Consider the following 12568-nt stretch of genomic DNA (forward strand, 5'->3'; position numbering starts at 1 on the left):
CAGAATGGGCCACGCGCTGGAAGAGATCAAGAAATTCCTCATTCCGGTACAGGCCACCCACTCCTTTTGCTTTTGCTTCCTGTTTCATTCTCTCGTTCTTTTCTCTTTTTTGTCTATTCCTTCCTATTTGTCTATTCCGACTTTCTCTCTGTCTCTGTGTGATCCCTGTACGTGCCACCATTACTTATAGACTTCTACTCTCTTCCTTCAACTCTTTTCCTCCGCCTTTCTCACTCCCCCTTTTCCTCTTGCTATCTGATTCTTGTACGTGCTGCCCAGCTGTCCATAATATTCTCGATCTCATTCCCTCTCCCCTGTTCCCTTTCTCTCTCTTCATCCCTTCCATCAGTCCCTCTCTCTTTCTCTCTCTCTCCCCCTCAAAACAAGGCAGCAGTTTCACTAGGTTAGAAAAAGTCAATGTAATGTGATGCACCGCTGTGTCAGAATGAGATGTCTCTCACCGTGAGAGTATGAGAGTGCTGAAGTCCCAGAGCTGCCCGGACTGCCAGAGCAGAGCAGTGGTCAGCGGTGGTCTCTCATGCTGTCTGTGTAAGCATGTAAGACACGGCCCCAAAGATCCCGAAGTATTCAGGAACATGGTTCAGACTGATTTTACACAAGACCGGACAGGAGCAACGTTGTGTGTGTCTATCTGTCTATGTCAGTGTGTGTGTGTTTGAGAGAGAGAGAGAGAGAGAAAGAAAAAGAGAGAGCGAGGGTGTTTGTGTGTGTCCACAAACTTGTGCGCACTGTTTGAAAACAGCCTGGGATTCACAGCATGAGTGAGCAGCTCCTAGACCCAGAGCAGCAAGGATGACAGATAGAGAGAGAGATGCACAAATAGAGTGTGGGAGAGGTAGAGAAAGTGAGAGATAGGGCAAAAAACAAAGAGAAACAGCGGGAGAGGAGAGAGGAAGATGCAGTAAGGGAGTTGAATCACGCGTGCAAGAGACAGATACAGTTGGAGAGAAGGAGAAAGAGAAAACAACAAAGAGAGAAAGACAGAGAAAGGGAAACAGTTTATTTACTCCTCAGCCCATCTATAATGCATGCCACTCCGCCACCTCTTCCTCTCCTCCTCCTCCTCCTCCTCCTCCTCTTCCGAGGATTCATTTGCAGTCATTAATCACAGCCTGTGACTCCATCTGTAAATATGTGTATCGATACGCAGGAGACACATCAGGATCAGCCCCTTCCCGACCTGATCATCAGTAGCTGATTTCCATATTAATTGCTGCTGTTTCATTCGGGGGAGAGAGAGTGCGAGTGGAGATAAAGGCAGCCAGGGCTCTTGGTCTTATCTGATGGGGGGGTCTTGGATGCTCTCTCTCCCTGTCTGAAGGGGCTCGAGGCCAGCCCCCTTACTGTACACTACATTAATTAGATATTCCCTGGGCTGTAACCCGCAAGATAAAGGACGTGGTTTAATGTGCTGTAATTGAAAGGGTTCGTACAGAGCTGTGTGTGTGTATGGATTTGTGTGTGTGTGTGTGTGTGTGTGTGTGTGTGTGTGTGTGTGTGTGTGTGTGTGTGTGTGTGTGTGTGTGTGTGTGTGTGTGTGTGTGTGTACTTTGAGAAGGAGCTCTGTATCAGGGTGCTATGCCTGTCTGCTCCTACGTGCATTGTGCACACGTGGTTGGGTGTGAGGGTTTGTTTTGATGTGTGAACGTGAATGTGGTCACAAGTGTGTGTGTGTGAGCATTTTCAGATCTTATTTCCTTTTCTAAATCTGTGTGTGTGTGTGTGTGTGTGTGTGACAGGATTACAATGATGAGATTAGACAGGCCCAGCTGCAGGAGCTCACTTACCTGAATGGTGGTTCAGAGGATGCCAAGGTACCAGCAGTGAGAGGCAAGCCGTCAGCGCGGGTACGAGGGACACCTGCTCCTGGACCCATCAGGTATTGTGTGTGTGTGTGTCTGTGTGGGTGTGTGTGTGTGTCTGTGTGTCTGTGTGTCTCTGTGTGTGTGTGTGTGTCTGTGTGTGTGTGTGTGTTTGTGTGTTTGTTTGTTTGAATGTGTTAGCATTTCTAATCTCTGTGTTCAACAAGAATGATCAAAGGCTTCCATTTCATTTGTGTACATTGTGCCATTAATCTCAATGTCTATCATGGCTGGACCATATAAGAGGATTTGATTCCTTTTATCATAGAATGCTCTCATATTTAATCCCTATAGTGGTGTACTTGTGAAAGCAAAATCAGACGTAAAAAATAACAGCAGGCCTTCATCAATTAAAAAAAGATTGCACAGGGTGACATTGGTGTGTTCATTATGGTTTATTTTGGTTTTCATACATGCTTCATCCTGCCAGAGCTTTTAAATGTGTGTGTGTGTGTGTGTGAGTGTGTGTGTGTGTGTGTGTGTGTGTGTGTGTGTGTGTGTGTGTGTGTGTGTGTGTGTGTGTGTGTGTGTGTTTGTGTATGCCAGTCTATATAGACCGTGTTTTTGCATATGTGCATATGTGTATGTCTATTGACCTGTCTGTGCATTGGTGTGGGTGTATGTCTGCCTTTGTGTATGTGCGCTCATGCAATTGCCTTCCTTCATCCCGCTGTGTGTAAGTGTATGTGTGTGTGTGTTTGTGTGTCTGTGTGCGTGCTGAGATCTGAGGGCCTCGCTCCATGTCTGCTTGTTTGTTTGTGCCTAAGTGATGGACTGTCTCCTTGTGAAAGGAGAAACTGCTAAAAGTGGTGCTGTTTACTTTTTGTGTGCCTGAAAGCCAACACGCGTCTCAGCAGATCGGGACGATAAACAGGGTCACAGTCAGGGATGTTTATATGGCTCTGAGACGGGATTTAATTGGATCTGTTTTTGAATTAGACTGTAATTAGCATTTACCGTGGGTAATTTGTGCGCAATAAGAAAGCAGTCCCCCTCCACCACCACCAAACCTCCCCCACCCACCCTGAGGTACATGTAAGCCATCAGTATATATTTGCACTCATAATTATGTCACTGCATTGCTGCCCAAAATTTCACTTTTGCAAGTGGTGCTTGTTAATGGAAAGGTTTTCATTTGAAGAGCCTGTATGTGTAGCTAGAGGGATTGATCATTGATATTTAGTTATGTCGAACACATGCAGTGTAACCATGAACGGAAATAACTAGAAAATCCTGGGTTTTTAGCCCAATGTCACCTTAAAGCTAAACCCAGACCAGTGACACGCCGTGGAATCAGATTGGTGGTGGTGTACTACAATATACTGCAAACAGTTGCATCACCTCCACATTAAACTCCATGACCCAGATAAAAAAAGTGTAGCTAAGCCGCTGTTGCCTGAATGCTTTGGGCGATGCATTTGGGAGCCAGCGGCTCTCTTGGCTTTACTTTTGGTATCCGACTTCACGTGTGTGTGTGTGTGTGTGTGTGTGTGTGTGTGTGTGTGTGTGTGTGTGTGTGTGTGTGTGTGTGTTTTTATTCCAGGACTCGAGGCGGAGTGCCCCCCCCACAGGCGGCAATGCCCCGTGGCGTAGCTCCCAGAGGGGCCCCTCCAAGCCGAGTGCCATCCAGCAGAGGAAGAGGGGGGCCAGCGCAGCGGGCACGAGGGGCACCCCCGCCCGCCGGCTACAGACCCCCACCGCCCATAGTGCAAGAGACGTACGAGGAGTATGTAAGTAGCCATGCATGACATGGACACACATGTGCACATACACCAACACATACAGTACATAAACACACATGCACACTGCATAGGTACGCAAACTTAAAGTCCTCAATTTCATTACATGCTGTTTCAATTTAAATGTGTTACTTACTGTAATGTCATAATACTGTTGTTCTGTTGTATACTTGTAAATTCATCTAAAGCCTCTATGGCTCTTTGATTTTGAAAGTTATTTGTGTTGGCCCTTACACAGTGTCATCCCTGATGGTCACAAAGCTCAATGGTTGCCACGTTCGTTACACATTTAGGGTTTGCTGAGGGTTACAGGCAAATCTTTGTCGAAGTGGCTAAGGTTACATGTTAGCCTGGAGAAAGTAATGGCAGCACAGCAGAGTGCAGCAGGTGTGAAAGGGGGCCAGCCAGCACCCTCACCTGAGCAGAAGAAAGGTGTAAGGAGGTTGAAGAGCAAAGAGAGGGGTAGCAGCGGCACATCTGGGGTTCGTGATTAATTTCTCGGACTCTTGTGGCACCTTGCAGCTGGAGGAATGGGGTGTTCTACATACCAGCAGCCTTCACAGTATCTGGCATGGGTGTCGTCATGGTCTCAAGCTTTAACAAATTAGCTCACTCTTTGTACTTCCCCATTCTTCCCATCTCTCTCTCTATCTATCTATTTCTGTCTCTTTCTCTTTGCCTCCCACTCTCTCCCCCCCCCCCCCCCCTCCCTCTTTCTAGCTAGAAAAAAAAATAGAAATCTAGTCTGGGGCCATTTTAACAACCACTTGCCTTTCCTTCTGTCCCATTTTTCATCAGTCGGATGTGGGTTTGTCCCATTGCGCACGTTCAGATCTGTGCTGAGAGTCAGTGTCAGCGCCGGTGAGAGGGAAAGAGCGGCCCGGTGTGTTTGCAGTCTGTTGTGGGGGGTCAGAGTGGCTCTGTGCTGTGGTGACTCAGAGGGGTCTTATCTGTGTGTGCTTTTCCTGATTGAGTGCAGTCTTAAGAGAAAGCTTATCAGTTCCCAATGTCCAGACTGCTCTCAAAAGCCGGTGAAATAAACTCACCTAGAGCTTAGACACAAACACAAAAGCTAACATTGGTGTGTACACACACACATACACTCGCACACACATTCACAGACATACACACATAACCTCACGGACACACACACACACACACACACACACACACACACACAGATGTCCACGTATGCACCCTTATAAAAACACACACAAGCACACAACCGTATACACACATCCTTGTCTACCCACACACACACACACACACACACACACACACACACACACACACACACACACACACACACACACACACACACACACACACACACACACACACACACACGCATAAATACACTTAAAAACCTTAACTGCCACACACCACTCTGACAACACACCAGCCACGTCCAGTTTTCCAGTCTAAGTCTCTGTTTAGCTCTTTGCAAATATTCAATTTTTCATATTTCATTTTGTTGTAATAGCTTTTCCCTTCTCATCTCCCTAATATCACAGACTACAAAGGCGCTATTTTTATCCCCTGTCTGACTGCCTGACAGCTTCTCTGCTGTAATTAGCTAACATTCAGACAGAGGTGAGAGCTTTAATGTGCTAGTTTACAGTTTTTCTCAATCGCTTCCTCACTGTAACTGGGCCTATTAACTAAACATTCCAAACCATGACTTCATCAATCAAAAGACAGATCCATTTCCCAGAACTATAAACACTATTCCCATGTTTTCACACACAATTCAGATTTGTTGAACTTTTTGTGCAAAACACAAACACTAAACACAAATCCCATCACATACCTCTGGCTGCACCATGTGTTCATTTAGTAAGCACTGGCATGCAATATCATTATATGTACTTTATTTGGTCAAGACATTTGTCTTGGCAATCAATAAAAACTGTACGACAAAAGCATTAAACAAGACTGTTCTGCCTCAGTTCCAAGCCTAACCAGCATAGTCAGTATGTCCTCAATTAGCAGATGAAGGGAATGAATCATTCATTAATAACTGCAGGTGAATCTGAGGAAACCCTACATGACCATAGCAACCAAACAGTTCAGATATGCAATGGAGGACAAACAAAAGGGGTGTGATCAGGTTTTTGTAGGTTGTTTTTGTTACTTCATGTTTGTGTTTATATGGTAAGTGTATAGATAGATAGATAGATAGATAGATAGATAGATAGATAGATAGATAGATAGATAGATAGATAGATAGATAGATAGATAGATATGGATATGGATATGGATATTTTGTATTTATCCCAAGGGAAATTTAGGGAAATTGTGTATGGCAATTGGTAAGGTGTGGAAAAGTCAGTAACTTATGGCAAAATATCATATCATGCAAATGTAATGCAACATATTCATGGGCCCCTCACTTCCCAGAATACTATTATCTGCTTTGCATTAGGATTTCAAGTGTAATGGTTATGGATTAGTTGGCTAATAATGGATTTAGCCAGGAGACTGTATGTTTTTTGAATGCTAAATAACTTACACCCACAGCAGATACAGTCATGGGTTCCTCTTTCTCTCTTTGTGTGTGTATGTGTGTGCATTTGCACATGCTCTTCTCTATATGTGTGTGTGTGTGTGTGTGTGTGTGTGTGTGTGTGTGTGTGTGTGTGTGTGTGTGTGTGTGTGTGTGGTTCTAAAGAAGCTCTGTCAGATTGTTAATATCTGTTTTAAATAGGTCATAGCTGTAACAAAAGTACTTCATTATACTTAGGAAACTGGATATTAGAGAAAAATATAGAGGGAAACAATACCACTCATGTGCTCTGTTACTCTGTGCAATTTAAAGACATGTATGTTAGCAGTGATAGCGATGAGGCTGCTAATGCTGGAGGACATACCAGGACTGTAGTTTGTATATGTTGGCTCCAAAAGTCCTCTTTTCCTGACTCCTCACGAGATTGGGATGTATTTTTAGGTTTACTAGAATATAAAGTTATATCAGGACCATAGACAGTGAGATTTGCATTCTTTTGATATTGGTGATTTTGACCCATAATGAACCGAACATGACCATGGCTGCACCCAGACACATTGCTGATTATTGTAGAATTGGATGTATGTTTCATAGACCAGACAATTAAGGACGAAAGGACGATGTTCACTATTCCTTGCATACAATTGTACTTTATTATATGGCTTCTCAGAATGTTGCAAAAAGTTCCATTGATTCAAATAGGCCACCCAACATTCGGAGGTCTGATATTTCTTTATATTGACCGCTGCAAAAAAATGAATGGCCACTGCCTTCGGTAGTCTTTCATACCGTTCTGCAAGTAGTCCGTTCACTTAATGTCAAGGAAATCCATTGTAACTTGATGTCAGCAAGTAATGGGTTGCTATGCAACACCTGAAACTTTAAAAGTTCTATTTGCCTGAAGAACATTTTTTTTCCTGAGCGGAAGTCAGGAAATGGCAACAAAATAATTAAAAAGAGGTATTTTGGAGGAATGTTCTCTATCGTTTTGGCAAGTAACCGTATAATAAGCGGGATGCTGTATAGTCCGCTGGTCGGTATCGAAAAATAAGGAAGAAACTCTGCTGCTTGTCGGGGTCCTGTTAGTCCTGTCAAGATGTATTTTCCGATACTTACCGGCGGACTTTACATTTTGCTTACTTATTTTATTCCTCTTTATCTAAATATTTCATCTTGAATAAGTAGGCTATATTACATGTTACATTTCACAGCAGTCCCAGAGGAAATGATCTCTGGCTTATTGGTTTGTTCCTTTGCTGTCTGGACAATAGTCTGAGGGATCAAACGTGCGCTTTAGAAACCAATTATCCCTTGTGTGTGAGAGTGGCAGCAGGGCTGCCTCAGTAAGGAGGGTTTATGAACATGAAAGCCTCCGCACTCTCACTCTCTTTTGGGGGTTCTGCTATCAGTAGCAACTGCATTGTGGTACTGCGTTTAGTGTGTGTGTGTGTGTGTGTATGTATGTGTGTGTGTGTGTGTGTATGTGTGTGTGTGTGTATGTATGTGTTTGCGCTTGTATTATATGCAGGAGCTTTTGTTTGCTCATATTTAAACGTGTGTATGAGAATGTGTAGGCATGTGTGTGTGTGTGTGTGTGTGTGTGTGTGTGTGTGTGTGTGTGTGTGTGTGTGTGTGTGTGTGTGTGTGTGTGTGTACATTTGTGTGTGTGTATGTGTGTATGTGTGTATACGTGTGTGTGTGTGTGTGTGTGTGTTTGTACTCATTCAGACAGCCACTGGCAGACCAGTGTGTCTGCTGTGGCCTCACAGGGCATCTCTTATCTCCCTACAACATGCCTCTCAGACGTACCCCCGCATACTAATGAAAACACTCACTTAGGAGCTGTCAGCTCAACGCACGCACGTATATACACACACACACACACACACACACACACACACACACACACACACACACACACACACACACACACATGCCTACACGTTCTCATACACACACGTTTAAATATGAGCAAACAAAAGCTCCTGCATATAATACAAGCGCAAACACATACATAGACACAACACACTCCTCTCTCTCAGGTTCTCTCGTTTCTATGTTTTCAGTTGTGCTCCGCTCTCTTTCTCCCGTACATTTTCTTCTTCCTCAGCCCCATTCTCTCCTTACTCTCCTTACTCCCCTGTCTTTCCTTCTCTTTCTCTCTCTCTCTCTCATTCTCTTTGTCGTAATGCTGTTGCTTTTGCTTGATCTTGCTCAGTCTCTTCGCATTATGGTTAATTTTGTTCATTCATCCCCTCTATCAGCTCTGTCCTCTCTTCTCTACCCCTCCCCTCTCTCTTTCTCTCTCCCTCCCCCTCTCTCTCTTCCTTTCTCTCTGTTGGATCCCCTCCCTCTATCTCTCTCCCGCAAACTTTCTCCTCGTCCTCGCCGCTCGTGCTAATCCACACTTGGGAGCGGTGCTCAGTATCCTAAGCCTCCTGTATGCCGTGCTCTTAGTCTATCTGTAAACATGCTACAGTGCAAATGTCCTAAATCCTCATCTAACCTCAAGTGAGGCGGGGCTGCCCCGCTCTCTCATAGCGCAGCCTCTCACTTCACATTACCCAGCATTATGGAGAAGGGCTGCCTCTGTCTTGGTGTTCACACTAGAACTGGTCCAAAGAGGTGGGTGGGCTTAACGGAAGGCCCTGACCATATTATATATAAAGTATAAAGTAGGCTAGTAACTCATTACTTAAAGTCTACTATACTGTAAGAGCACTGCCATACTTAATTTGACCAGTAGTTGGTTGTTTCAGGAGTGTATATCTTCGTCCTGTGGTGCTGGGGTGTTGGGGGTCGGGGGGTCGGTCATTAAAAAAGCAAATAAATTCATTACATTTCTCTGTGGAAAGGAGTTCTGGGGCTCATGAGAAACTGTTACATTTATAGTTTAGTTCCTATAGTAGAGTGTATCTTATTACATTGTTGTTACACATGTAAGAACTATGTAATAAAGAATAGCATATGACGATTACCAATGATCTCTGGCAAACTGGTTCCAACTGAGACAAACATGCTAGGCTTAATGTTTGAATTAGGGTTGGGATACATGTACATATAAAGCACTTTGATTAATTGTCTTTTTCTCCTCGTTTGTGTGATTACAATGTAACAAAGTCACAAACACATGTTACCCAATTACATGGACAATGATGTAGCCATTACTGATTTTAAAGTATTGGGCTGCAGTTATAGCAGACAGTCAGCAGTAGATGGAAATGAGCAAAGCATCAAAACAAAGCAACCACAGCAGCAGCCTGTCTCTAGCAGCGCCGTGTCCCACCTCTCCCTGCTGGCTCTCGCTGTAGGCCTGGTTGATGAGTGAGTGGCCATTACAGGGCTTTGTTAAAGCCCTTAATGTACCACTTCGCCCAGGCCTCCCGCTCTGAATGCCAAATGACAGAATGGGGAGAATGGGGAGAATGGGGAACAATGGCTGCAAGAGCAAAGGAAAGGAACTGCCGTCACTGGCCGGGATCCTGTTGAAAGGCGACCCGGGTGATCGCTTGCTAGGTAGTCTTATTCCTTCTCTCTTCCTTGTTTTCTTTCTTCCTTCCTTCCTTTCTTCCTTTCTTTCTTTCTTTCTTTCTAGGCATACTTCTCTCAATTTCTCATTTTCTCTCATTCTGACTTGGTTTTTCTATCTTTCTGTTTTCCTATATTTAGTTTCTCCCTTTCTCTCTTTCTGTCTTTCTGTCTCCCTGTGTTGACCTCCTTCACGCTCTCTCCTACCTCGAACACACAGCCACAGCGCCACTGTGAAACTGATATGGCCACACTGATCTGTCCACGTGTCCGTCACAGCCATGCCCCATTCAATTTAGCAAACACATCTCTCACAGTAGTGCCACTCATATGCACTAGGTGATGGTGGTGTGCACGCATGATGAAATGATCATAGAAGATGATTATTCCATCGAATCATGTGAAATGGAGCTCCAGGGACTAGGACTGGAGTGGGCTTGATTGGCTGTAATGTGGATGTCGAAATGAAATGTGTCGAAAGGCTTTCTTTTTTTTTGACAAGCCCTTTTCCAATATCCCATTTTAAGTCTTTCAATGACTAATTTGGCTTTTATGTTCATTAGAATAGGCATACGTCCCTTGTGATGTTGAGCTAAATAAGAGTGAGAATGAATAGCTAAAAAAAGATCAAAGAAATCAGAGCTTAAGTACTGCTACTATTAAATATAAAATGTAATCATAGTTTATTATAAAAAAATGTAATGGTACTTTTGTCATATTAATGGCTTAAAGTATTTATTGTTTTATATAATTTTTGCTGTGGCAATAGTCTGTGACTGTGGCTTTAAAGATTTGATGTTTGAGAAGGAGACTCTCTCAACCATGACACAGATTCATCTTATTCCAACTGCTTGATGTCATTACTGACACCTAGCTGATCAAAAAATGCTTTTAGATTTGTCATCTTAACACTCTTCACAGACACCATGAATGAGTTGCCATACTTCAAGGTAACAGTCAGGAGTTTTATTCAACATCACACACACACACACACACACACACACACACACACACACACACACACACACACACACACACACACACACACACACACACACACACACACACACACACACACACACACACACACACTCACACACACACACACACCACCAACTCTTTGGATATAATCCCTCCCTTGCTTTTCATATGCAGGTAGACTAATGTATTTGATAAGTGTGCCTGGCTATGCATACATGATCAAGCTAGGTAACACAGTTCTACTCTTTATCATTTAATTTCCATTTTTTATTTAGATATGAACAGATTGAACTTAAAGGTGAAAAGAAATGTTTGCAGTTGAAAGGAACTCTTCAGAAGTGATTAAAAAAACAGTAATCTTAATTATGTATTAACTCTTTGGCTCTCTAAAGATGCCTGTGGTCTGATTTTTTATTTAAAATCACTGAGAGATGAAATTAGTGCGAGGCTCTGAAATGAGGGGATTCAGTGCAAAACCCAAACGCAGTCACCGTCTCACTAGAGTGGCCGGAATTAAAGAGACCTGAAAGTAGTGCACTTCTGACCTTCCCAAAGTCCAATCCAACTTCAGATTGTGTGTGTGTGTGTGTGTGTGTGTGTGTGTGTGTGTGTGTGTGTGTGTGTGTGTGTGTGTGTGTGTGTGCGTGTGTGTGTGTGTGTGTGTGTGTGCGTGTGTGTGTGTGTGTGTCTGTGTGTGTGTGTCTGTGTGTGTGTGGGTGGGTATCAGTTTCACACTGTAGTACATGCTTGAGGTTTTGAAGTGCCTCTTGTTAGATATCCTAAGTATTACAGTGATGGCGGTGTAGTACAAATACTCTTCTCTACCCAGTGATGCCTTGTGCTTGTACCCATTTGCAGACTCCCCAGTAAATCAAGCAAAGCTTTTCATGTCAGTTTAAAAGTGACTCTGCTCCTCTTTTGATTATTTTTTAATGTTCATCTCGATGCAACTTCTGCTGATGATGATAATCTTTGAACTTCTCTTGTAAACAAGGCGAACTTTTAAAAGTTTCTATTCACCAAACCAAAATGTGGGTTCCTCGTTACATTTCTCAGTTGTTTGTTTGTTTGTCCGAACATGCCCGATACCCCAGAAGGATTAAAGATTAAAAGACCCAAATTTCAAATGATGTTATTTTCCACTGATCGGGAATTAAACCCCTTAATAATGGGGTTGTGTGGACGAGAAGCCTCGCTTCATTCGTTTATTTTTGGACACTCATTTATTTATTTTTTCGCCTGTCGCTAAGTCTCAAAGCCACAGCTTTGCCATGTGCACAAATGGAGGGCAGTCAGAATTAACGCGGGGGAAACGTGTCGAGGATGAGAGGTGCCATGAGGGCTTGCTGCCTTTTTTCATGTGGAACACAAGTCCCATTTACGCCAAATTAGGATGCACTGCTAGGGTACTCTTTGATGTCTGACTTAGTCAGGGATAGATTAGGGTTGTGGAGAGCAGAAGAGAGGAGAGGAAAAGAGTGGAGAGAAGAGAACAGAGGGTGGCAAAATGAAAGGAGAGCAAAGAGAAGGTACCAGGGAAGAGAGAAAAGATGAGGAGTGGAGAGGAGAGAAATAATGACAAGTAAAGGGCGAAGAGCAGTAAAAGAGTATATTTAGTTTATCTGATAACATGCTCTTATTGACATCTAAGTGTTATTTTGTGTATTTTGCCTGATCATATAGTTTATTTATGATAATATTATATTTTCCTTGACTTATATGGTGGATGTGTTTCACCTTTGACTGTCCTTGCAATTGGGTGATTGACACCGGCCAGAGCAAATAGCCAGGATTAATGAACGAGCGCACAATGCATGTGGACACACAATAGATATAATCCACATCAGAGGTCAAAACAGTTCAGAACACTTCTCTTTCACCATTTTAACCATTGTGCTGTGGAGTTTAAAGTAGTCAGTATTCTCAGAAAC

General features: G+C 43.3%; 1 protein-coding gene across 1 annotated transcript in view; it reads left to right on the top strand.

The window, feature by feature from the left end:
* The window catches only part of khdrbs3 (KH domain containing, RNA binding, signal transduction associated 3), a gene marked incomplete at both ends in the record, with an annotated part of 94812 nt that overhangs the window by 63165 nt on the left and 19079 nt on the right, over nt 1-12568 (top strand). Inside the window, 3 exons of the mRNA XM_080836741.1 lie at nt 1-46; nt 1761-1900; nt 3427-3613. The exon at nt 1-46 is cut by the window's left edge and continues 101 nt beyond it. Coding sequence (XP_080692867.1) covers nt 1-46; nt 1761-1900; nt 3427-3613 — 373 coding nt within the window. The remainder of the gene's footprint in view (nt 47-1760; nt 1901-3426; nt 3614-12568) is intronic.

This window comes from Sprattus sprattus, assembly GCF_963457725.1.
Source record: "Sprattus sprattus genome assembly, chromosome: 4".
In the NCBI taxonomy this organism is placed as follows: Eukaryota; Metazoa; Chordata; class Actinopteri; order Clupeiformes; family Clupeidae; genus Sprattus; species Sprattus sprattus.